At 39.8% G+C, this 26,566-nt stretch overlaps 1 protein-coding gene across 5 annotated transcripts in view; it reads left to right on the top strand.

Moving 5' to 3' along the window:
- Window positions 1-556: 556 nt before the first annotated feature.
- Atf7 (activating transcription factor 7) overlaps window positions 557-26,566 on the top strand; it is a 105,358-nt gene continuing 79,348 nt past the window's right edge. For 3 of the 5 annotated variants that reach the window (XR_009058467.1, XM_057791499.1, XM_057791496.1), the window contains exons 1-2: window positions 557-652; window positions 25,937-26,005. Coding sequence is in view for 4 of the 5 variants with exons in the window: in XM_057791499.1 (XP_057647482.1) it covers window positions 25,958-26,005 (48 nt within the window). In the remaining variant the exon portion in view is untranslated. Of the gene's footprint in view, window positions 653-683; window positions 977-5,728; window positions 5,841-25,936; window positions 26,006-26,566 lie in introns of those variants that run through there. The other 2 variants (XM_057791497.1, XM_057791498.1) reach the window with 2 other exon arrangements.

Genomic DNA, 26,566 nt, shown 5'->3' with positions numbered 1-26,566 from the left:
TCCACTCCACCCCCTGCTAATACATAAGTGTAAAAACAAACTATTTTTTTAAAGTAGTTTCTGTAGTTGAATCCTCACACTCCCGTCCTACTGCATACAGCCAGACACCGGACGGAGGTTATGGCCAGTGAAGAAGAAAATACAAAGCAGTCACCTGTTTGGGACGCTGAAAGCCCGTTTAACTTGCTTCATACAACTAGTCACCAGCTTGCAGCCCCGAGCCCCTCAGTTTGCTTTGCTCCCTTCGTTATCCTTTAACAGGGGTGTATTTTTTTTATAGCTGCCTGAGATAATCTCATTCCCTTCATTCCCTTCGCCTGTGGATCGCCACACCTACGGACAACCGGAGATTTCCTTGCCGCTTTCTCCCTCCCCCTCATCACCCCCGATTTTCAGCCGAACACGTGTGAGTCGTGTGTACAGCACTCGGCCAACCTTCCACTCACGCCACGCTCACAGCAAGCCCCGCCCCGCGGTCCCTTTCCAACTCGGCCCCCACGAATTGCGCCCGCACCCCCACTTCTCGCGAGAAGTGAACACGCCTGGCCGGACGGGAGGAAAGTATCTGCTCCGCTGAGGGGGGAAAGGAGGAGCAGGAGACAGATTGTGGGACCGAGCGCGGGCGGGCGGGAGGCGCCGGAGCTGCCAGCGGGTGAGTCCTGTTAACATTAGCTGGTCCGTGGTCCGACAGGAGGCTCCCCTTCTACTCCGGCCAGTCCCAGCGTCCCGGGCCGGGGTCTCCCCTCCCAGTCTGTGTTGGACGGGGGCGCTGAGGCGGTGGCCGGGCCTGTCTGAGGAAGAGGGTGGGGCACAGTCTAAGACAACCAATAAGAGAGCAGGAAGCCACAATTGGCGGCCATGAGCGCTAATGGGAGATCGCCTTTACCTTGCGGAGTGCCGCCCTCTTCTCTTCTCCCGCCTCCTTCCTTTTGGAGGAAGGCGGGGCCAGAGGACTGAAGTGTGGGGAGAACTTGGGGTAAGTAGCCCCGGGGGGCACAGGGCGTGGCGAGGAAAGGGGGGTTGAATCCTGAGGGAAGAGAAGTGTAGTGGAAGTCAAATGGAAGGATCTTGGAATAGCAGAAAGCGGACGACTGCTAAACTAGGTTGACGACTCAAGATTTCCCGTAGAGTGGGGTTAGGGCTCGGCACTGCAAAGAGCAGAGGTAATGGGCAGTAGGCAGGTTCGGGTGACATCCAGAGCCTCGCTCAGGTGAAAGCATGCGTTGATCTGCTGAAAAGCTCGTCGAGGTGGACATTGGAACCGAGGGTTGGCGTTTCGATTGAATTCATAAGAATCAGCAGAAACATGGTATCAGAAAGTATGGCTTTGGAAAAATTAAGTGGATGAGTTTAGGAAGACTGAGTGCCTTGAGTTGCTAGAAGGCATCGCTTCGGTAATAGTTTGGAAGTCCGGAGGGAAGGGGGAATATTTGAAGAAAAGACAGCGGCTGACATACAAGTCTTTAGCTTGGGTCTTAGTCGGAAGGCAGTCGGGATTTTGCTTAGTGATTTTGGTGGATATGGCACCCAGACCAGCCAAAATTCTGGCATAGGTGTGTAGAAGAAGAAAAATAGGACACTGCTCTTATTTTCCTTTTTCCAGTATTTCCCTTTTCAAGTGTCATCTCTTTCTAAACACAGGGATGTAGGTCTGGGACTTCGAAGGCCCAAGTTGGAGACCCGTAGGGACTTACATGTTGCTCTGAAATGCTTATGTTCTCTCACTGGGGTGTTTACTACCCAGGCACCTCCTACCCAGATTCCCGTGTTACTACTTTCCAAACTTTGTTTTCTGCTTAGCAGAGGGTGTTTTAATATCTCTCAGAGTTCATATGAAGTATAGATTTGTGGAGATGTGCAAATTTTTTTTCAGCAAACTCATTTGTTTCCTATGTTTAAATTTTTCAGCAGTATAATTTCTGTAGAACCTGAATATATCTCTAAACACTAGCAAATAAAGTTTGTTTCCTTAAATATGGCTTTTCCCTCTCATTCATTAAGAGTAATTTAATGGATGATTGAACTTAGTCTTAATTGTCTTGTATATGTTCTTGTGTATTAATTGAGATAGGGTCTCATGCAGCCCAGGTACACCTCAAACTGAGGTAACTGAGGTTGAACTTGAACTCCTGATCCTCCTTTGTCCTTCTCCCAAGTGCCGAGGTTATAGACTGAACACTCAGGGTTGTGGTGTGTGTGTGTGTGTGTTATGCAGCATGCCATGTAGCCCATACTGGCTTTGAACTCATAACCTTGAATTTGTGATCCATCTCTACCTCCCAAGTGTAGGAATTACAAGCATTCATTCCCATGCCCAGTTTATCAGTTTATGTGGTGCTGGGGATTGAACCCAGGGCTTTGTGCATGCTAGGCAAGCACCTGTACCAACTGAGCTACATCCCTAGTCCCCTCTTAATATTTTAAATGGAGTGAATAAAATGAATCATAGTTTAGGAAATTGAACATTTCCCCATGCTTTCTTTGCATCCAGACTTAGAAACTAAAGAGCTACCATAATATTTTAAGGCAGAAGTTGAGGAACTCTTGTTTTTAAACATGGGGGATGTAAAGTAAGTGGAAGCTATTGCGAAATTTAACATGACTGTAAGGAAAGAAGCTAAAGAGAAGTTTGGCAGCTATATGAAGTAGTCTTACCAGTTTGTTCTTAATTCTGCACAGAAAAGGACAAAACATTGCCGTTTGTTTAGTAATTGTGTATCATTTAATAATGAGTTAGACTCATATAGCTAATCAATAACTTCTTTGCTAATGCACAGATTACATTCCTTCTGTCCAGTTGTCTGTGTGTCTGTTGGAGGTTGTGATAGTGCTGGAGCTGGAACTTTCCCCCTGAGTTTTAACCCAGCCTCCTTTACTTTTGAGAATGAAGTACTACTAGTGAAAAAGACCCTCATCCCATGTGGGGTTTGTTTGACCTTCTTTTCAGCAACCAGTTGAGGCATTTCTCCCTGGTTAGAATTTGTCCCTACAAAAATGTTGAGACCAACCAGTGGCCCTTTAGTACTAACTACTGCATAGGGACTAAATTGGGTTCCAGCTGGGAGCATTTGCTACTGGACATTCAGAAGAATTTTCAGTTTTCCAGGCAGTAGTCTTCCCCTCCCTCCTCAAAAAAAATCCAGTGAGAAAACAAAGTCTTTTGTTTTGGTCTTCGGATCTAGAATTTGTGATGGCTTGAACCTGAACACTCTTAAGTGAAAGATTTTTTTTTTCTCTCTTGGGCACTGTTCTCACCTGGGAGAAAGATAGACTTTGGGACCTGGGTATGTGGCTCAGCAGGTGAACGCTTGCTTATTATGGATGAGCCCCGTTACTACATAAAAGTGAGCACCTGGAAGCCCATTGCTGGGGATATGAAGGCAGGAGCCCAAATCATTCTTATCTATGTGGCCAGTATAAGTCTAGCTTGGGCAACATGAGACCCTGTCTCAAAGAAAAGCAAAAGAAAAACAAGAAGAAAAAGATTAATTGATAATAATTTGTTAATTGATAATAAATTCTTCTGACTTAAAGTCATACTACTCAGCAAGATTGAGATTTTTTTCCTTAATATTGAACTGGGCAGGTATAGGTGTAGAGAAAATGAATTTTTGGATTTAAATGGCTTTTTGGGAGGGAGCAGGAAAGTTTGATAGAGGCAGAGGAACTATCTTAAAGTTTATAGTAGATCTAAGCTTTTATAATTTATAGAATTTTAAAAATACTTTTGCTTAAAATGTTATTGTATCTTGTCCTTTTTCCTTTCCTAATTCTCTTTTTTGTTTTTGTTTTTTTCAAAACAGGATTTCTCTGTGTAGCCCTGGCTGTCCTAGATCACAAATTCACAGAGATCTACCTGCCTCTGCCTCCCAGGTGCTGGAGTTAAAAGCCTGCACCACCACCTCTTGACCCTTTCCTAACTTCTAACCAAAACAAAGTTTTTTTTTTTTTTTTTTTTTTTTTTTTTTGGTTTTTCGAGACAGGGTTTCTCTGTGGTTTTTTGGAAACAAAGTTATTTTTTCAATCAACTCTCAGCACTACTCTTTGTGCCTTGAGTCCCTGGCTCTGCAACTCTTCGAAGTTTTGTTTGTTTTGTTTTTCAAAACAGAGTTTTTCTGTGTATCCCTGGCTATTCTGGATCTCACGGTAGACCAGGCTGGCTTTGAACTCACAAGTGCTGGGATTAAAAGCGTGCGCCACCACGGCCCAGCTGTTTTGTGAATGTAAGACTGAACTTTTCCTAGGCTCTAGAGGGGAAAGTCAGTGTTGCCTCCGTCTCCTGTCTAGGTGATAAGGAGGTTTTTTTCCTTACAAAGAAGTTTTAGGTGGAGCAAATAGCCCTGTCTTTCAAGTGTTTAACAAGACAACTCTTTTCTTGGGACAGACTGGAACATAATTACCCCATTCCTTGATAAAGGTGCCAACACAAAAGTGCTTATTTTGTTTCTTTGAGAAAAACAAATGAGATATTTGCTTAAAAAGAAAAATGTTTAACTATTTTTTAAATGTTAACTTCTTTAAATTTTTTAAAAAACGTTTCTTTGATTTTGGAGTTCTTGAAAAAGTCTTCCTTTTTCTCCAAAAACATGCTGCAGATGGGTTAGTGAGATGGCTTCAGAGGGTAAAGGTGCTTGCTGCCTACCTATGCAGACCCCATGGCTTGAGCTATATCATTCTCAGACCTCACTCTGTAGACCAGGCTGGCCTCAAACTCACAGAGAGCTGCCTGCCTGTTTCCTGAGTGTTGGGATTAAAAGTGTACACCACCATCACCCAGCTCACTTTTTAATTTTTTGTGTGTATGTGTGGTGCGTGTGTGTGTGTGTGTGTGTGTGTGTGTTTGGTAGGGGGTGTGTGCACAAAAGTCAAAGGAGGGCACTGGGTGTTTTTTCTATCACTTTCTTCTTTATTCCCTTAGACTGAGTCCTTTGAGCCTGGAAATCACCAGTTGGCTATGCTGAGTGGACAGTGAGCTCCAAGAATCTGATTCTTCTCAGTGCTGGGACTACAGGGGCATGATTCCATACCAGGCCTTTTGAATGGGTGCTGAGAATCTCAACTCAGGGGTTTTGTTTTTTGTTGTTTATTATTATTATTTATTTATTTTTTATTTTTTGAAACAGGGTTTCTCTGTGTAACATCAGTGGCTGTCCTGGAACTCTGTAAACCAGTTTGGCCTTGAACTCACAGAGATCTGTCTCTGCCTCTGGAGTGCTGAAATTAAAGACGTGTGATAATATGTTTTGGCTTCTTGGCCATATATATATATATATATATATATATATATACATATACACATATACATACACATATGTGTGTATGTGTGTGTATGAGTGTTCTGTCTGCATGTACAGATCCTATTAGAGATGGTTATGAGCCACCATGTGGTTTCTGGGAATTGAACTCAGGGCCTCTGGAAAAGCAGCCAGTGCTCTTAACTGCTGAGCCATATCACAAGCCCCTACTACTCATATTTTGTATTATTGGTAAATTTGATAAGCATGATGACAATATTTTCATTTTAGGTCACTGGTAAAATGCACAAGGATAGGCTGTATTAGCTCATCCAACTTACCCTTTTTCTCTTTCCCCTTTTCCTTTTTTGTTCTTTCCTTTTCTCCCTTCTTTCTCTCCCCCCCTTCCTCCTTTTTCTTCCTGACTTGAGAATGAATCCAGAACCTCCAATAAAGGGGCTGGAGAGATGGCTCAGTGGTTAAGAGCATTGCCTGCTCTTCCAAAGGTCATGAGTTCAATTCCCAGCAACCATATGGTGGCTCACAACTATTTGTAATGAGGTTTGGTGCCCTCTTCTGGCCTGCAGACACAGAACCTCCAATAAGGTAGGCAAGTGAATTTTATCCCCATGAAACCACTGAATTAACATCCCACCCCATAGCCTTTATATCCTGTGAAATATCAAGAAGTGTCTTGTTGAAACTCAAATATGTTCTATCTGAGACATCCTTGAATTCCTAGGCTGGTGACCATTGGATAGGGGCAGAGAATGAGAATATAAAGTTAGATATTGTAATTACTATTTACCTTTTGTTTGTTAGTTTTGTTCTTTCTTCCTGGGTGTTTTTTTAAATTTTTATTTATTTATTTATTTTGGTCTTTTGAGGTGGAATTTGGCTATGGTGCCCAGTCTGGCTTCTGACCTCCCAGCTAACAACTCTCCTGCTTCAGCCTTCTAACTGCTGAGATTACAAGCAGCTATACCATCATTCCCAGTTTTAACTGTCTTATATTATTGCCTGCCTGCCTGCCTGCCTGCCTGCCTGCCTGCCTGCCTGCCTGCCTGCCTGCCTTCCTTCCTTCCTTCCTTCCTTCCTTCCTTCCTTCCTTCCTTCCTTCCTTCCTTCCTTCCTTCCTTCCTTTCTTTCTTTTTCTTTGTAGTCCTAGCTGTCCTAGAACTCAGAGAGATCCACCTGACCCTGTGTACTGGGACTAAAGGTGTCTATGTGCCATGCCTGGCTTTATAATAGTGTTGATACATTACTGTATGACATGCTGATGTATCACAAGCAATCTATTCAGTTCTTTTTAGACTCTTCCTGGGAAATAGTACTCATTCCATCAGTCTACAGCTTCTTTTTCTTTTTGATTGTGTAATGACTGAAAGTGTTAATTATAGTAGCTTTTAGCTCCCCTCCGCCACATTGTCATTAAGTGTAACTCTTTTTTTTTTTTTTTTTTTAATTTTTAATGGTACCTGGAGTGACAGCCATGGGTTCTGGGAACCAAACTCTTATATTTTTGATTGTGAGCCTAGCCTTTAATGGCTGAGCCATCCCTCCAGACCTAAGTGTAACTCTTGAAGCAAAAAATTTCTCTGGACATTTTAAGTTAGAAATCAGAAAATTGAAGCTCCTGTCCATGCAATAGTTAGTTCCTTGCTGCTTCCCCATAATTCTAAGGTTTCTAGTTTAGAGCTCTTGTCACCTTTTGTTTGGAATATAAACTAACACCAGCTATGTACAGACATACATAGTTTCCAATTACAGTTAATGTTTCAAGGTGTGGTAGGTCCACATTCTAGAGCAGAAATGGTGTTACACATTAGCTAGGCCATCAGAGGCCATCTAGGGATTGAAGCCTTTATATTGGTAGGTAACAACTTTTCTGCATGTTAATTTTAGACTTGACAGTTGAATTTATGTTTGAGCAACTTTAGTTGATGAATACATCTTAAAGTACCTTCCTCTTTTGGGGTTTTCATTTTCACTTTCACTATTTAAAATTATGAATTGTACTGGAGATGGAGCGCAGTTGGTGGAGTGCTTGCCTAGCATGCAGGAATCCATGAACTGAGAGCATGGTGGTGCACACCTATGATCCAAGCACGCGAGGTGGTGGCAGGAAGATCTGAAATTCAAGGTTATCCTAATGTACATATGGATTCTCCTGGAAAGCATGGTAATCTTGATCACTCTTCAGGTCCTCTCTAGTCCAAACATATGTAAATAGAGGCTCAGATCAAAGAACTATTGACGAATCAGGAAGAAAAGTAGGTTGTAAAGAAAATGAAATTGACATGATTCTGCTGACCCAGTGGAAATGATTAAGAAAAAGAAGAAGGAACATAAATAATAGGAATAATCATGTCTTTGAACTAAAAACAAAACAAAACCCAACAACAAAGATTTTGCATCGGATCATTTCATGTCTTAAAAATATTTCATCATAATATTTTCTCTTCAGTATTTCCCTGGTGGACACTTTTGTTTTGAAAGGATGTTCAGTGGTTTTGTTTTCCTGTTAAATTGTAGTATTTTATTTCCTTCCCTTACTTGTTCTTTTATTTACAAATTTGTTTTTCATATATATATGGATTGCTTGAGTATGATGAAACAAAATTCAGTTCAGTTTGAAAGTAAACGTTTGCTATTTTGCTTCCTTGGGGAGGGATATGATGAGTGTTACAAATTCAAGAAGGTTGTGTGGGGCTGGGGATGTACCTCAGTTAATGAAGCCCTGAGTTCCTCTTAAGCACTACATGGTACACAAGCCTACAATCCCTGAATTTGAGAAGTATAGGCAGGAGGTCAAGGTCATCCTCGGAGAATACTTCCTGGGCTAAATGAGACCCTATGCCAAAACAAAACAGAATTGCTATATGAGAAGATAAACGTTTTATTCTTAAAACTTTGTAGGCTGGGGCTGGAGAGATGGCTCAGCAGTTAAGAGCACTGACTACACTTCAGAGGACCTAGGTTCTTTTCCCAGCACCCACATGATGGCTCACAACTGTCTGTAACTGCAGTTCCCAGGACACAACAACTTTCCACAGGAAAACAAATACCAGTGCACATAAAAATAAATGATTGATTTAAAAAAAAAAAAAAACTTTGTAAGCTGACGTTTAGGAAAGGTTCCTAACTAACCCAAGCTCAGTATACTAGTCTTAGGAAATGTGCTTAGGACAATACTTACTAGTTCTGTTGCTTTCTCTCATCTTTTGGCAACTTCAACTCTAAATGTTCTCATATATATGAAAGCAGACTTTTTGGAGAAATTTTTTCAGCATTGCATTTCCTCCTAATAAGTACCATTTTATGAAAATCTAATAAAAGCCAAGATTTAGTGTAAGAAGTTACTTGCTGAACCTGTGGTGTGGGCCTCTGTGATAACAATGCTCTACCACAGTGTCTCCTAGCTTGCCTTTGAGGTGAGTTGCTTGCTATGATCTTCCTGTCAGGTGCAGTGCTTCTTTCTGAGGTAGATAAATAAGGCTATCTGCTAGACTGGTCAGATTTTTTTTCCTTTTTTTAAAAATATTTATTTATTTATTATGTATACAATATTTTGTGTGTATGCCTGTAGGCCAGAAGAGGGCACCAGACCCCATTACAGATGTTTGTGAGCCACCATGTGGTTGCTGGGAATTGAACTCAGGACCTTTGGAAGAGTAGGCAATGCTCTTAACCTCTGAACCTTCTCTCCAGCCCCTAGACTGGTCAGATTTTGTTTGGGATACATGATACAGTAGAAACACTGCTTTTTTTTTTTTTTTTTTTCAAATTAAGCGAATAGGGAAAGGCTGGGAATGTATCTCAGTAGAAGAACCCATTGCTTGGCATCTACAAGGCCCCAAGTTCAATCTCCAAGCACCAAAAACTACCACCACCGCCACCACAAACAATTTTTTAAAGAATTTGTATATGTGCATAATGTATGTGTGTAAACATCAGATGTCTTCCTCTGTGGCTCCTTGCCTTTTCCTGCCAGACAGATTCTCACTGTATTAGGTGTTCTCCAGCAGCCTCAGGTGGTTCCATCTCTTCCTTCTCCCAGCTCAGTTTGTCTCCTCACTACTTCCTTTGTATATGACTTACAGGCTCATGGCCATTCCCAGCTTTTTAACTGGGTGCTAAATTTAGGTCCTTGTGCTTATGCAGTTTTTTTTTAAATAAAATTTAATTTTCTTTTATGTCCCTTGGTGTGAGGTTGTCGTATTGTTGGAACTGGAGTTACAGACAGTTGGGAGCTGCCACGTGGGTGCTGGAAATTGAACCTGAGTCCTCTAGAAGAGTAGCCTTAACTCTTAACTACTGAGCTATCTCTCCAGCTCCAGATTATGCAGTTCTTATCCACCAAAGCTTCTCCTCAGTTTAATAACCTTTCTTTTTGGAATAAGAACATGCTTGACTATATAAAATCAAGCTTTATTGAATAGAACATAGGGTTGTTAAAAATGGTTTATGTTGAAACTAGCTTGTCAGTATGATTTATTAAACCATCAAATTAGAGTGATATTTCATTGGTTTTACTTTAATAAGTTTCTGACACTAACATAGATCCAGTAATACCATTAATGGACTTACTTTTTAAAACTTTGTTCAAGCAGTGGTTTGCTGATACTGTGTGAAACTCATCTATGCCAATCAGGGAGTATGGAATACCCCCAGGTAGAGCCTGTGCTACAAATGAATGTGTAGACTTAGAGAATATTAATAGATAATTTTCTCTAGAACTAATCTTCCCCATAATTATCATTGTACAGTATTATGACTTTTTTCTACCTAGAACAAAATGTATAATGAGGTCTTAAAGTCCAGGCTAGCATGATGGCTTTGGCTTGTGTTGTAGGAGGCTGCTTGTTCATTTCCTGGCTACCCAGACTCCCGAAATAATCACATAGAAACTGTATTAATTAAATCACTGTTTGGTCCATTAGCTCTAGCTTCTTATTGGCTAACTTTTACATCTTAATTTAACCCATTTCTATTAATCTGTGTATTGCTACATGGCTGTGGCTTACCAGCAAGGTTCCGGCTCATCTGTTCCCAGTGGCAGCTACATGGCATCTCCCTGACTCCGCCTCCTTTCTCCCAGCATTCAGTTTAGTTTTCTCCTGCCTCCCTCTATTTTGTCCTGCTCAGGCCCAAGACAGTTTCTTTATTAATGAATGGTATTCATAGCATTCAGTGGGGAATCTCATATCACCTCCCCTTTTCTGTTTAAATAAAAAGGAAGGTTTTAACTTTAACACGGGAAAATTACATATAGCAAAACATGTATCAAGCAAGAATTAGAGTTACAATATTTATATTTACTTTATCTTTTATCATAACTAAGGAAAACTATAACTATTTTTCAACTCCATCAAAGGCTCCAGAAAGATACATTATTACCTAAGTAAACAGGAAGTGCATCGTAAGCAACTTCTAAAACTCTAAAATTGACAGAGACATCTCACTGCCTGGACAATCACCCAAATTTCTAATATCATTGGGGCACCCATCTTCAGCCTACCAGCCTATAGTATCTGGCAGACTTTTCTATAAAACAGGAAATTTTCCATAAAACAGTCACTTTCTTCTGTGTCCTGCAGAATCTCTGGCAGACTCCTTTTGTTCTTTCATAAAACAGGAATCCTGAAGGACAGTGTCACCCTTAGGCAAGTCCAGCAGTCATTTCTGTATGGGTCCTGCATGTCCAGTTCATACAGCATGCCAGGCAAGAGCAGTTTCTTGCCCAAATGGCTAACAAATTCCATAAAAAGCCTCTTTGATGCCCATTTTCCTCTTGAAGTAATTGGTGCTTCCAGGAGCAAATGCATCTCATTGTCATGAAAAGTCCTAAGTTCTTAAACATTTTAAATGCCATATTCTGTAGTCTTTGAAAGGTTTGAAGAATGCCTATCCATCTGAAATACATCTCTGTACATTTAGAAAGTCTAACTGACATGAGTACAAGCTTGACTAATATATTTGATTATTAACCTATATTTCTTAATTGTGCATTACATTTTCAAATGAGCCGCATAAGCACAATACCTTAATCAAGAGCAGAAATATATATATGTATATATCTATATGTGTGTGTATATATATATATATATATACACACACAACAAAATTGATCTAAAATTTGTATCAATAAACCAAGGTCCATACCAATGCAAAGTATCCATCTCTATAGCATATCCCCTTTTAAATGTAAACAAACATTTATAAACAATATATGGGAATTTGGGCATAGTTCTCTCCAAACTGCTTCCTGCTTTTTGTTGGGCAAAGTATTTTTGGGAGTGTTCACAGCAAACTTTTTTGGGGGGAGGGTCTTGGTCCATCAAACCACATTAGTCTGGAATTAATCCATAGATTCTCGTCTTCTGTGGAAACAAAAGAACCTCTTTTTCAAAGCAACAAGTCCTTAGACCCAAATTTTGAAGTCATGATACCTTTAAAATATCCATGTTGGTTTGACTTAGCAGCCCATACAATGAGATGTCTCTCTGTACTGAGCTCATTCACAGTCAAATAATTTAAAGAAAACACAATAATATACATAATCCAGACTCTGTGAATTTTCCATCTTTACATGGCTTATTTTTCTTCTTTTTATAATTCTCTATATTTTTCTTCTCTCTCCCAAGCCTACGTACATTTTTTAAACACACTATGTCTTGTTTAGAGGTCTTTTATGTCTGAATCTGTCCTATTGTGTATCTGAAATTTTCTTTTGACCAGGACTGCTTCTTAAAATGTTAAATGGCTTGGCTAGTACTAAGGCTGCTTTGCCTTTTGGCTCTGCCCAGTCCAACATGGCAGAGGTATGTTCATTGCCTCTGTTACTGCCATCTGGGAGTCGTCCTCACCACCTGAACTCTGGTAACCAGTTGGCCCATGCTGCCACCAAGTAACTTGCAGCACATTGCCCACAAACCTCATTTAAGTGCTTGGCCTCCTGAAAGAGCCAGAGTTTATGCTGCCAGCACAGCCCAGGAAGCCGCCATTTTGAAGCTGCATGGTTTTTTTTTCTTTACTACTGCTTAATTAGGAAAACCTCTCTTAAAGGAGCAGCAAGCAGAGCCCATCTGAAAAAAAAAATGTGACTAAACTTTGTTTTCTAGTGTCTAGAATTCCTTTCCAAGCCCTCTCAGGTTTTATATGGATTTAGCTAGCACACGTTGGAACACCAATTTGTTGTAGGAGGCCGCTTGTTCATTTCCCAACCACACAGACTCCCAAAATAACCACATAGAAACTGTATTAATTAAATCACTGCTTCACCCATTAGCTCTAGCTTCTTATTGGCTAACTCTTAACATCTTAATTTAACCCATTTCTATTAATCTGTGTATCACCATGTGGCTGTGGCTTACTGGCAAGGTTCTGGCTCGTCTGTTCTCCATGGCAGCATCTGGCATCTCCTTGACTCCGCCTCCTTACTCCCAGCATTCATTTTACTTTTTCCCACCTACCTCTATTCTGTCCTGCATAGGCCCAAGACAGTTTCTTTATTAACCAATGGTATTCATAGCATACAGAAGGGAATCCCACATCAGGCCTGTAATTTTATCCTGTAATTTTAACCAAGGAGACAAACAGGAAGAATTCTGTGGGTTTTGAGGCAGCCTTGGTTTTGTAGTGAGTGCACAAGTATCCTGTGCTACAGAGTGGGACCAAGTCAAAAACAAAACAACAAAAACAACCTCCCCCCCCCCCAAAAAAAAAACCACACAAAGAGCTAGAAAGATGATAAGCTGTTCTGGCTATAAATCGTAAGAATTTTAAATTGGTCCTTAAAGATTAATGTTTTGAGCCTGACACAGTGGTCCATGTCTATAATCCCAGCCATTTGGGAGACTGATGCTTCAAGAGGAATGCAAGTTTAAGACTCATCTAGAAAATGTAGCAAAACCCAGTCTAAAAAAGGGGAGGGAGGGGGACATTAGGAATGTAGCTTAGTTGGTAGAGCAATGGTTTATCAGTCTTACAACCCTGGATTTGGTCTCCATCTTGGAATGGTAATGATGCTTGCAATCTCAGTACTTGGGTGGTAAAGTTAAAGTTTGAGGCCACCCTGAGCTTATGTAATGAATTTGAGGCCAGCATGGGATACTTAAGACCCTGTCATAAACAGATAAACTAATAAATAACTAAAGAGGAAAAAAATTGGGGCTGGAGAGATGGCTCAGAGGTTAAGAGCACTGGCTGCTCTTCCAGAGGTCCTGAGTTCAATTCCCAGCAACCGTGTGGTGGCTCACAACCATCTGTACTGAGATCTGGCGCCCTCCTCTGGTGTGTGGGCATACATGGAGGCAGAATGTTGTATACATAATAAATAAATAAATCTAAAGAAAAAAAGAAAAAAGTCTGTAATGATCACTGTTATTTTAGGGATCATACTTTATCCAAAAATGGGCATCAAAACAAAACAAATTTTATTTATTTATTACTTATTGAAACAGGACCATGTTGTAGAGCCAACTCAAGCTAGCCTGGATCCTCCTGTATATTCCAGGCTGGCCTCCTAAGTTGGGGTCCTTCTGCTTTTGTCTCCTTAGTGCTAATGTTAGTCATAAGAACTCAAAGCTTGAACTCAAAGAGATTTGCTTTCTTCTGCCTCCTAAATGCGAGAATTAAAGGTGTGTGCCACCACATCCAGTTTATTTCTACTTTTGCTTCTTGCTGTCATTTTATTATTATTATTATTATTATTATTATTATTATTTGCTATTTTTAAGGCAGTGTCTCACTCTGTAATCCTGGCTAGTTTGAAACTTGCTATTGTTATGGCTGCCCTTATTATTTCTGAGGATAGCTCAAAGTACTTCTTTGACTATTCTAAAATTTCTAGTTAGGGCTGGAGAAACGACTTGGTGGTTAAGAGCACTGGTTCAAAACCATCTGTAATTCTGGTTCCAGGGAGTCCAGTGACCTCTTCTGGTCTTTGCAGATACTAGGGCACATGGCGCACAGACATATACACACAGACAAAGTACTCATATACATAAAATAAATGTGTTTTTAAAGATTGTTTGAAAATGTAAAAAAAAAGACAAACTAAAAACTCTTGAGTCAGGTCGTTGACCTTTATCACCCTGCTTCCAGATCAGCTATAAGCATTGGCCATGAGTCACATAACTTCTGATTCAGCTTGGTTCTTACTAGCATCTGTTTTCTGTCAGTTGCTACAAAACTGTTTGGTCCACTTAGCTGGTTGTTGTTGAAACCTGTCCCTTCATGTCTGAAAACCAAATGCAGACCTTAACTTCAACATTCTGTTGATTATTTTGTCTCAGTACTATACTACTGTTCTGGGTTTTTTTAAATTAAATTTTAATTTATTTAGTGTGTATGTGCCATGGCACAAGTGTGGAGGTCAAAGGAAAACTTGGGAGAGTTGGTTCTCTTCCGCCATGTGGGTCCTCGGGGTTGAACTCAAATTGTCAGACTTTGTGACAAGTCCACTTTCCTGCTCAGCCTTCTTGGAGAGACTTCAGTATATCTTATGGCCATGTATCTTTTTTTTTTTTTTTTTTTTTTTTTTGTCAGTACTATCTCTTTATGCGCTCAAAAATTGCTAATGGTTCCTCACCTGGGCATTGTGGTATACGCCTATAATGCCAGCACTTGGGAGACTGAGGCAAGAGAAGCATCAAGAACTAAAAGCTGGCAGTGGTGGTCCATGCCTTAAATCCCAGCACTTGGGGGGCAGAAGCAGGCAGATCTACTAAGTGAGTTCCAGGACAGCCAATGCTACACAGAGAAACCCTATCTTTTGTTTTGTTTTGTTTTCTGTTTTTTTTTTTTTTTCAAGACAGGGTTTCTCTGTAGCTTTGGGAGCCTTTCCTGAAACTAACTCTTGTAGACCAGGCTGGCCTCAAACTCACAGAAACCTGCCTGCCTCTGCCTTCCGAGCTCTGGGATTAAAGGTGTGCGCCACCACCACCCAGCTGAGAAACTGTATCTTAAAGAACAACAACAATAACAAAAAAAAGAGCTGAAGGCTAGCATTGGATATATAGTAAGTTCCAGTCATCATGGGCTAATGGGCTATAAAGTGATACTTTATCTCAGTCACATCCCCATACCTGTCACCTCCCCCAAAAAGAATTATTGAGGATTTTAAAAAACGTTGCATACCTGAATTAATATCTATTGGTATTCACCTTATTAGAGATTAAAATATAATTTTCAAAAATAATAAGAAACTCATTATACTATAACAAAAATAATTGCGTCTGTATTGCCAGAAAAAAAAAATAAGGCTGGAGGTGAAACTCAGTAAAGTGCTTTCCTGTCATGCACTAGGCCCTAGGTTAGTTCCATAGCACTGCATAAACCAAGTTGGTGGCATGTACCTATAATCTCTGCTTGGGAGGTGCCAGCCTGGGCTAGAGACTCATCTCACAAAAAAAGTTGGACATGGTATCATACATCTTTAATTCCAGCACTCGGGAAGCAAAGGAACGTGGATCTCTGTGAATTCAAGGCTAGCCTGGTTTACATAGGGAATTCCAGGTCAACCAGAGTTACATAGAGAAACCCTGTTTCCAAAAATGGGAGGTGAGGCAGAAGATGATTCGACTGGTCAAGGTGCCTGCCACAGAAGCTTGATGACCTGATTTGATTCCTGGGACCCACGGTGGGAGATCATCCTCCAGCCTCCATGTGCATGTTGTGGAGTGTGCTTATGCCTCAAACCCATACACAAAAGGAAAAGTCTCAAGAGAGAAGCTTCAGAGTGCTTTAATATCTTGCTTCACAGAAACATCTAGTTTCTTATACCCTCTTCTGCATTCAGTCTGTTAAGATAGGTTGTTTTCCTTTAAGTATATGAATGATATGACCACAAATGTATAACAGAAAAGGAAAGATGACTTTTAGGTAACTGTAGCCTCCATTGATATGGTACCAAAATCAAGAAAATGATTTCTTAAATTTCTTTATAGTGTGTGACCTGAGATCACTTCTATGAACATCTAATACTATTACATTGAAGTGTTTTGGTCTTTAAGGAGATCTTTTCAATACTTGTAAATGATTTTTTTTTTTTTTTTCGAGACAGGGTTTCTCTGTGGCTTTGGAGCCTGTCCTAGAACTAGCTCTTGTAGACCAGGCTGGTCTCGAACTCACAGAGATCCTCCTGCCTCTGCCTCCCGAGTGCTGGGATTAAAGGCGTGCGCCACCACCGCCCGGCTTTGTAAATGATTTTTTAACTCCACAAGTGAGCCTGGAGCCACATGGAGAATAGCCGCCTTACAGACTTGAGAATATACCTGTTTTCCAATAGAGGAGTTAGAAGCTTAATGATTCTCAAACGGTGGTCATCAGAATTTCCCGAAGTATTTTTTATTTTTATTCTAGTTGACTAATTTTTGTTTAGGTAGTCCCAGGCCATTTTAAGTCCCCATATGTAGTTGAGGATGAACTTGAACTTTCTGTTCCTCCTGGCTCCAACTCACAGGGCTGTGCCACCATTTCTGGTTCATAGATTTATGGGGATCAAACCCAAGGCTTTTGGTATGCTAGCCAAGCACTTTGCCAGTTGACCATCCCTGTTTCATTTTATTTTTTTAATGAGGTAGGGCCTATACTAGTTAGGCCTCATTAGTGACATTGAATTCATATACAATTTTAATTTGAATTTGTATGTTGTTAGTGACTGAATCCAGCACCTTTTTTTTTTTTTTTTTTTTTTTTTTTTTGGTTTTTCGAGACAGGGTTTCTCTGTGGCTTTGGAGCCTGTCCTGGAACTAGCTCTTGTAGACCAGGGTGTGCTCGAACTCACAGAGATCCGCCTGCCTCTGCCTCCCTGAATCCAGCACCTTATAAGTGCTAGGAAAGAACTCTATAACTGAGTCACATTTCTCAACAACACTACTCTCCATTCTCTGTGTGTGTGTGTGTGTATGTGTATGTAAGAGAGACAGAATCACTTCAGTTTTATATTATGATTCTGTGTATATACATGAATATACAACAGTGCATTATGAAGATCAGTGGACAGCTTTGGGGAGTTGGTTCTCTCTAGTATGAGTTCTAGGAATTGAACTTAGGTTCTCAAACTTACTGTGTTTTATTTTAATTTTTGATGTTGTGATAGATACTTTGACTACAAGCAATTTAAGGGATGATAACATAGTTACTCATTGAGGTAAGTCAAGGCAGGAACTTGAAGGCAGGCCTGTTGGCTATTTCAAACAGCATTATCTCCAACCAAGCAACTTACTTCACAGCCAGAGAAGTGTAACAGGAACCATGAAGAACAGTGCTTTCTAACTGGTTTGCAGGCCAGCTTATACTCAGCTAATTTTCTTATATAGTTCAGGACTGCTTGCCTAGGGATGATACAGCTCACAATGGGCTATTCAATTAACAGTCAAGATAACCCCCATCCCAGATACCCAAAGGCCATTCTGATCTAGGCCATTCCTCAATTAAGGCTGTCCTTGCAGATTGTTCTAGGTTGTATCTAGTTCACAGTTAAAACTAACCAGAATACCTGAGGTCTCACTTTGTAATCAGGCTGGCCTCAGACTTGTAATTCTCCTGCCTCAGGTTCCCTAGTAAATGTTGGAATTACCATGTAAATTCTTGGGCCTTGGTGCTAAGAACAATCCAGGAAGCCTAGGAATCTCTATTTCTTTGCAAGGTGCCCAAGTGACTCTGCAGTGCTTAAAAACTACTGTGCTGCCTTTACTTTAGCTAGTTATTTTTAGATTTATTTCACGAGTGTGAGTATTTTTCCTGCATGTATATATGTGCATCATGTGCCTGTGTAGTGCCCATGGAGTTCAGAAAATGGTGTCAGATCCTCCGGCACTGGAGGCACAGATGTGTGAGCCACCATGAGGGCGTTGGGAACAGAACCTGGGACCTCAGCAAGAGCAACAGATGCTCTTAACTGCTGAGCCATATTCCAGCATCCTTACCCTTACAGAAAAAAAGCCAAACATGTAATTTATAAAATTTGGAAAGTCAAACAAAAAGAAGCTAATATTTAGATATAAGTGACTTAGTATTTATGTATTAATAATTAACATATAAATTTTGATATTCTCCCTAGTTAGAATATGTTATTTAACCATGTATTCTGGGATTACGGGATAAAGACCAGATAATAAATATGGTAGACTTCTGTGTTAAATTTACTCAACTCTGCCATTCTAACTCAAAAGTAGACATGGATGATATATTGATGAATAAGCATGGGTATGTTGTAATATAATTTGTGGGAGGGGCTCCTGGGGATCAAATATAGAGTATTTCATCATGTAGGCTGGAAGTTTTCTCCCACTAAGATATGTCCCCACTTCTATAACTTTTTTTATGGGCACTAAAATTGAATTTCATGTAAATTTTATGTGTCATAAAATAGTCTTTCTGATTTTCAGCCATTTAAAAATTATTCTTGGCTTACAGGCTATACAAAGGTAGGTGGCAAACTGAAAGATTTGGTCCATGAGCTGAAGTTTCCTGATATTTAATATATACTACAGATAGATTTTGAATTTAAAAATAATTACAAGAAAATATTATGCTTAATCTTAAAATAGAACATTATAGTATCTATTTTATTATTTATAATTTTGATTTTTACTGTTTCAGTTACCTCTATCAACTGAGATTGACTGTATTAAGAAAAATTCCAGAAAGAAACAGTTCATTAATTTTAAATCACATGCTACTATTGATAGTGTGAGGAAATCTATGCTTGTCCTACTCCGTTTCTGTTGAGGACCCTGGGATATGAATTACCCCTTTGGTTGCCTGGTCCTCAAACCTATATTGTATGTTGCCTGTTAGTCAGCCTTAAATATTGTATTGTATTTACATTGCCAAAATATAGATTAGGTAAGCCTTATTTTACTTAATAACAGTCTCAAAGTCTAAGAGGTTTGAAAAAGACGCACCAGGACATTATCCACTGAAGCTCTGTTGGTAGAACACTTGTCTAGTGTGTCCTGGTTTCCATCCCCAGCAGCACATAAAAGTACTCAGAAGATAGAAGCAGGAGGATGAGATGTTCATGATTATCCTTGGCTACATAGCAAGTTTGAGGCTAGCCTGGGGTACTTGAGACATTGTCTCAAAACAAAAAACAGGCTGGGTGTGGTGATACATACCTTTAATTTTTAATCCCCAGCACTCAAAAGGAAGAGTCAGGAAGATATGAGTTCAAGACCAGACTGATCTACATAGTGAGTTCCAGGCCAGCCGAGACAGTAATGAGACCCTGTCTCAAAAAACAACCACTACCACAACCAGACAGGCTCCCACCCCCACCCCATGTGCTAAAAAAATGAAACCCAATAAAAACATGGAAGCCAGGGCTGCCCCTGGTTCTCTGACCATGCTGCAGAACATACAGAAAAAGCAAGTATGCAGCATTTGGTGCTATTATAATTGAGGTCCTCCACTGTGAGTCTATAAGGGAGAACTGTTGTATTTAATTTCCTTCATACTTCAAAGCCATTTGGTGGTAGTGGGGCATGATTGTTATTCTAGCACTTGAGGCTGAGGCAGGAGTTGCAAGAGTTTAAGCTGAGCCTGGGCTTCAGAGTAAGTCCAGACCAGCTTGGCCTACACAGTGATATTCAGTCAAAGAAAAACAAAAGAAAGGAGGTGGAAGGCCGGGCAGCACGCCTTTAATCCCAGCACTCGGGAGGCAGAGGCAGGCGGATCTCTGTGAGTTCCAGGCCAGCCTGATCTACAAGAGCAAGTTCCAAAGCTCCAGAGAAAGCCTGACTCAAAAAAAAAAAAAAAAAAAAAAAAAAGGGAAGGAAGGAAGGAAGTGGAGAAAAAACAAATCAAGAACTTGTCCTCAAGTTCATGTTTCTGGATATTCACTTTGTATACCAAGAATATAAGAGACCCGTCAGGTGCTAAATTGTTGAAATACACAATTCAACTGTAAATAGTTGTATAGCATGCTCATTTCATATAACTTTCAGAAGGTACAAAAGATTTCATTGTTCTTGTTTGGAGGATGTGAGAACAAATAAATAGAATTCAAACTACCCTCAATTTTTGTTCCTTATTCACCAATTTTTATAACTCTGCTTCCCTCTCCTTCCCACCCCTCCTCCCCCACCCCAAAGCCTCTTAGGAAAGAATTTCACAAAACCCTGATATGGGAAGGGTGTGATGGTGCAAGTCTGTAATGACAGAGTATGGGAAGCAGAGACAGGACAGATTGCAAGTTTGGGGCTAAATGGGGAGATCCTATCTCAAACAAACAATTGAAAAACAGATATAACACGTTTAATCCCAGCACTCAGGAGGCAGAGGCAGGCGGATCTCTGTGAGTTCAAGGCCAGCCTGGTCTACAAGAGCTAGTTCCAGGACAGGAACCAAAAGCTACGGAGAAACCCTGTCTCGAAAAATCCAAAAAAAGGGAAAAAAAGAAAAAAGAAAAACAGATACAAGACTGAGGAGATGGATGTCTTATTTGGTAAAGTGCCAGCTGTGTAAGCATGAGGACCTGAGATTGGATCCTCAGAAATTATGTAAAATGCCGGGCAAAGCACCACATGTCTGTAACCTGAGAGAGTGTGGGAGAGCACACCAACAGAGGGAACTGGTACATTCCTGCTTCTCACTAGCCCCACAGTCGGGTTTCCACATGCATGCATGCACACACCCCATATGAAGACATACATACACAACTCCCGTGCACATACATATGAATACAAAACTTTGATATGAAACAATAAAAATGATTTGTTTAAGGTTGTAGTAGTATTTGTGGTTTTACATCATCCTTCTGGGTGATTTACCTACTAGTGAGATCATGTATAGTGAACAATGGTGACACTAAATAATACAATGGAAAATTAACCCAGAATTAATAAACTGAGATTCCAACTCCTAAATAATCTGGTAAAACTTGTATACTTTGTTTTTTGATGTTCACATACCCTGCATTACAATTTCACAGTTTATATATATTTACTGGAATCTTTTCCTAATGCGGCTTTCTAGATACCATGCAGACCAGAGCATCAGTGAGTGTCCTCTTGGAGGATAAATTGTTGAGAGTGGAGCTAGAAAGATGGTTCAGTGAGTAGAGACACTCACCAATCTGAGTCTGTCCTCAGGACCGACATGGAAGAGAGAGAGAACCTACTCCAAAAAGTTGTCCTCTGACCTCCCCACATGCATTGCAGCATGTGTGTGTGATTTAAAAAAGACTGCGGAGACTACTCAGTGTTTGTGTGCTTTGTTTACAAACAGCAAAATTCTTTGTCGTCTGAAATGCAGTCTACTGTTGTGATTTCTTCAGAGAACTGTTTCCATGTATACTTTTTTGTATTAATGCCATAAAGGAAGGGAGGTGCAGAGTTAGAGCCTGTTTTAAAATGTCCAGCTTGTTTAAAACTAAACTTAGCTGGGCGGTGGTGGGGCACGCCTTTAATCCCAGCACTTGGGAGGCAGAGGCAGTCAGATCTCTGTGAGTTCGAGACCAGCCTGGTCTACAGAGCTAGTTCCAGAACAGGCTCCAAAACCACAGAGAAACCCTGTCTTGAAAAAACCAAAAAAAAAAAAAAAAATTAATTAAAAAAATAAAGCTAAACTAAATGGTGTACAATACCTGCTAGGCTTAGTTTTAGCTCCCCTCAGTCTCTTAGAGATGTGTATTAGGGACAGTTTCTAATCATTTCTAATTATTACTGTAAGTAATATTTTTTGCCAGGGATTCTGAAAATGGGTAATAAAGGGAAGAGCTGATTGGCTGTTTTCTGTAGGAAACTGGTAGTCTATAATTTTAGACTTTTTTCATGGTTCTTTTTGAACTTATCTTTCCAGTTGATATGGATGCTGTATAGAACTTTACATGACTCTTTACTCTTCAGTGCTCTAGAATAGTTTAAAAGGTAATAGGCTTTTTTTCTTTTTAACTCAAACACATACTTTTTATTCAGTCATGCAGAGATCAGCATTCTTTTATTATTAGATTGTATTATATGTTTGTGATTTTATTTCCCTTGTCATTGTTGTATGTGTATGTGATGTGTGTTGAGGAGGTCTGAGAACAACTCTGTGAAGTTAGTTGTCTCCTTCTGCCTTCACGTGGTTCCAGGAGGCAAGCTCAAGTTTCAGGCTTGTATGGCAAGCACTTTATCTGCTGGCCCATTTTTGATTTATTAAAAGCAATTTCTGATCATTATAGACTTGAGAATACTAATAGTACAAAGAAGAAATTAATCTAGAATTCATTTAATGAGTGCTGCTTTTTATAGCATTTATTTAATAGTTTTCAAAATGTTATTTTTAACATCTTAAATATGGTCTGTTGCAATGTAATATCTTAATTTATATTCATTTTCCTTCTGCACTTAATTCTTTATTGGTCATAAATATTACTATGACAAACATTTTAGTATGTAAAGATCCCAGCACCCATGTTGGGTAGGTCATCACTGTCCATCCCTCTACCTACAGGTGGATCTAACACTTCTGGTCTCTGAGAACTCCTATACTAACATGCAAATACACACACATGCAAATAAAACATTATAAAAATTTAATTCTCTAAACCTTGACTTAAAAAAAATGTTTTAGCATTTGTATTTGAGTATGGAGTCCATGGCGTGCGTATGGCGGTCAGAGGATGGCTTTCAGGAGTTGGTTCTGTCCTTCTCTGTGGTAGGGGCTGCGGGCTGCGTTCAGATCAAGTGCTTCTCGCTGAACCATCTCACTGGCACTAAACCTTGATTTTTCTTAACTAGTCTACCAGCATTCAGATGAGTTTCACTTTTATGCAAATCCTAATTGTATCCTTTACACATTTTGGTTGCTCCGAGTACATGAACCTTTTCCCCTGTAGACCTGGACATCTAAGGAAAACCTTTTGTTTTCTTGTCCTAAGCATCTCACTCACTCTTGGTAGTATATCTCAAGTTGTATATTCCTCTCATCATTTATTGTTTAGGCCTATAAAGTTCTTATATTTCATCCTAAAAAATAGATCAGGAAGGAGACAATAAATACACTGTGAGTGTCATGCCTACCAGATACATGGTCTGCTTGTCAGGCGGTGAAATTACAGATGAGCTGTGAGTTAAGTTCACATTGAGTGGCAGCGTTGTCATTGAAGATTCTCTTTTTGTCTCCATCTGTTTAGATGGCAGAAATGTGTTGCCTTTGTTTGTCACATAGAAATAACCGGAAGCACTCTCTGTGTGTCACAGTGATGTAGCAGATGGAGAGCGAAGGGAAAATTAAAAAGGTGTCAGTGGGATTTTTTTAAATGGGGAGAGATATTATTCTTATCATTGTTAAATATTTAAATTTTCTTGAATGCAGAAATGATGGAAAATGACAAGGGACCTGAGAATAAGGGGATGAACGACTTCTTCCTCCCATTGTGATCTCTGTTTGGTAAAAATGGTAAAACAAAGGCTTACAAATTAGGACAGAAGCAGGAAATCCTATTAGTAACTGCCAGTTTAACACTCAAGACCAAAGAAAAGCTTACTCCTGTTAGATTTTAATGCTTTTTCTCCCAGTCTTTTTTTTCTTTTTTAGCAAGGCAAAATTTTGTTTTCATATCATTCATAGTAAAGATTCCAAATTATAATCATTGTCATTTTTTGAAGGTTTGAAATTTGTGGCTGGAGGAAAATTGTCCCAGAATTTATGTAATCACTCCTACCCCCTCCTTACCGGAAGAATACTTCCTCCTAATGGTCAGCAAAGGAGGTAACCTAGCCTCAGTGCCAGAAGTAAGGACTGCTGTCTCAGTCTTCTGTCCACGTCTACCTTGCCAGGAGTGAAATTGTGTGCAGCACAGCAGTGCCGATTCCCACAGAGGAATGATTTGCTTTCCAAAGATCATCTGCGTTTTCAGCCATAATGGCCACAGTTTCTATATTTATTTTCTTTTATTTACTTATTTTTTGATACTGTGTTACAGTTCCAGAAAGTACTAAAAATAATTTGTTTTTTAAAGATGTATTTAAAACAAGCAAACAAACAAACAGAAAACCTTGTTGTCCTAGGGCTATGTGAGGAAGAAAGAAGCTCTCATTTCCCAGTACCCAATCATTGGCTTGAGCTGGCCTCTCCTAGGAGCAGAATTTATTGAAGCAATTTATCCTGGCTAAATGTGATATAAATCTGTGTATACGTATGTATATACAGAGTCTGTTCCATTCCAGCAGGACTGAACATCAGTTTCCTTCATAGTTAGACCATGTTCCTGTCACACTGAAAGATGACCAAGCAGCCCCTTCTATTTTATGGGGCACCTCACACTTTTAAACACCGATTAGTTGTGGAATTACTGATTAGACAACCAGAAATACTGGTTTCTAACCCAAAAGTAAATCCTAAGAGAATAGAAGAGATAGTACCTCATTGCCTCTGTTAAGCCTGGTTTTCTGTTACTACATTCATTCTACCATGTTAGCATGTTATTTTAATGCAGAATTTGAGATTTGGTTACAGCTCTGAAGTTATTTCCAGACGTAGTTCAACGATCGTCCCTCACTCATCTTCCCTTGTTCACAACCTTTTTATGTATTGTTCTGTGTTGTGGATAATTGTGTGAAAATTGTCCTAGACCTTCTATAAGACTGCTTTTATTCTTCCTCCCAGTTTTCTCTTTGACTCTTCCAAAATATTGTTTATCTTTTGGGGATATTTTTGCTGTGATTTGCATTTCTAGTCATTATTCATCTCTGCCTGGTTTTTGTTCTTAGTTGGAATATGAGAAATTTCCCTGGCACATTCAGATTGCATTTGTTGTTTGACAAAGAATTTTGATAAACATTTCAAGAGATTAGCTTTAGTCATTTAAAAAAGCAATATAAATTCTGTTAAATTCTTCAGAGAAATAGAGGGGATTGATGGTAGTGCCTTTAAGTGCATTTCTTTGATCCCCTGCAGCAGCACACATCTGTTGGCTGCAGTGGAGCAGCCCAAGAACTCTGGCCGAGAGCAGCACAAACAGCCGGAACATATTCACCCAGTAAACCCCCAAAGAGTCGACATTTGTTTTATTGCTGCTTTTAAAAACCTAGCCATAAATAGAATCAGAGGGGGGAAGGGCACTGATATTTCTTCATTTGCCACAGACAATTGGTGGGGGGAGGAGGAGGCTCCCAGTGGGGAGGGGAAGCTTTTATTTTTTATTTTTTATTAATGAAAATAATTTCCCATGTAGTCCAATAGGATGGGTGCTTTGTTTTCTTTGGCAATAATCTGGGATAAACGACCCTTGCCAGCAGTCTCGTAGTTTATACACCGGGGAGCCAAATTATAGCCCTGTAAAATGGAGCACCCCTCCTATAATCCCTTAATTAATTAAATGACAAATTTTGGTCTTCTCCAGTTCAGAAATATGGCTTCCGCATCGAGCGTTGGGTTAATTTATTGACATAGAGAGCTGCACTGGTTGTAATTCAGTAGACTGGAGAAATGTGTTACATACTGTAGCAGAAAGAAGGAAAACCCAGCAAGTCTTAAAATTCTGGACTATTTAGGTCTGAATTTTCCTAATTGAAAGTTTCAATTGAGGCACAGTAGATCGTATGCCACCTGTCTAATAAGTCTCTTCCAAAGTAGCCTGTGTTTACAGCTTTGATAGATGGCATTCTTGGGACACCTGTTTCTAGTCTTGATATTTTTGAAGCTCATTTTTTTTCTCCAGCGTATTTAACATAACTTTTCCCCTTACTTCTTGGCCCCCTCAGCTCTGTTCTGCTTTATGAAATATGGGAGACGACAGACCGTTTGTGTGCAATGCCCCGGGCTGTGGACAGGTACGTTTACAGTATACTTTATTGTGAATGTCTTGTTGTGAATCAAAGTGGCTGTTTTATCACTACGGCAAAGAGTTTAAAGCTGGTATTTTACGTGATCACTGGAGGTAATCAGATCAGAGGATTTGCAGTGTGTAAATCCAAGTTATGAGGAAGTGTAGGCACTCCACCGTAATGAAATCTGCCTTGCTTTCTTCCATCTTGTTATTGTACTGACGTTTGTTTTCCAACACACAGTGTTAAAGCGTGCGCATTACTCCCCCTTCCTTTCTAAAGCTGCCATCTAAACACAAAGCAAGTTTAGAAATATCTTCTTGACCTTCAGGCATATAAAAGTCTGCTTAACATATTTAGTGAGTCAGCTAAGAATATTCCTATTATTGTAAGCCTCCAATTTCCAAGTCTCTGTGGATCTCTCACATATGAAAAAGCAATGTTTCTTTTGATTGTTGATTCAGAAAAATCGAGTTAACAGCTTAGGCAGGTACTACACAGTCTGGTACAGACAAACCCAACACAGCACTTGAGATCCATACAGTAATGTTCTACAGACATGACATG

This window comes from Chionomys nivalis, chromosome 17 (assembly GCF_950005125.1).
Source record: "Chionomys nivalis chromosome 17, mChiNiv1.1, whole genome shotgun sequence".
Classification (NCBI taxonomy): domain Eukaryota; kingdom Metazoa; phylum Chordata; class Mammalia; order Rodentia; family Cricetidae; genus Chionomys; species Chionomys nivalis.
Note: the sequence above shows the minus strand (reverse complement) of the source record. Positions and strands in the feature narration are given on the sequence as shown.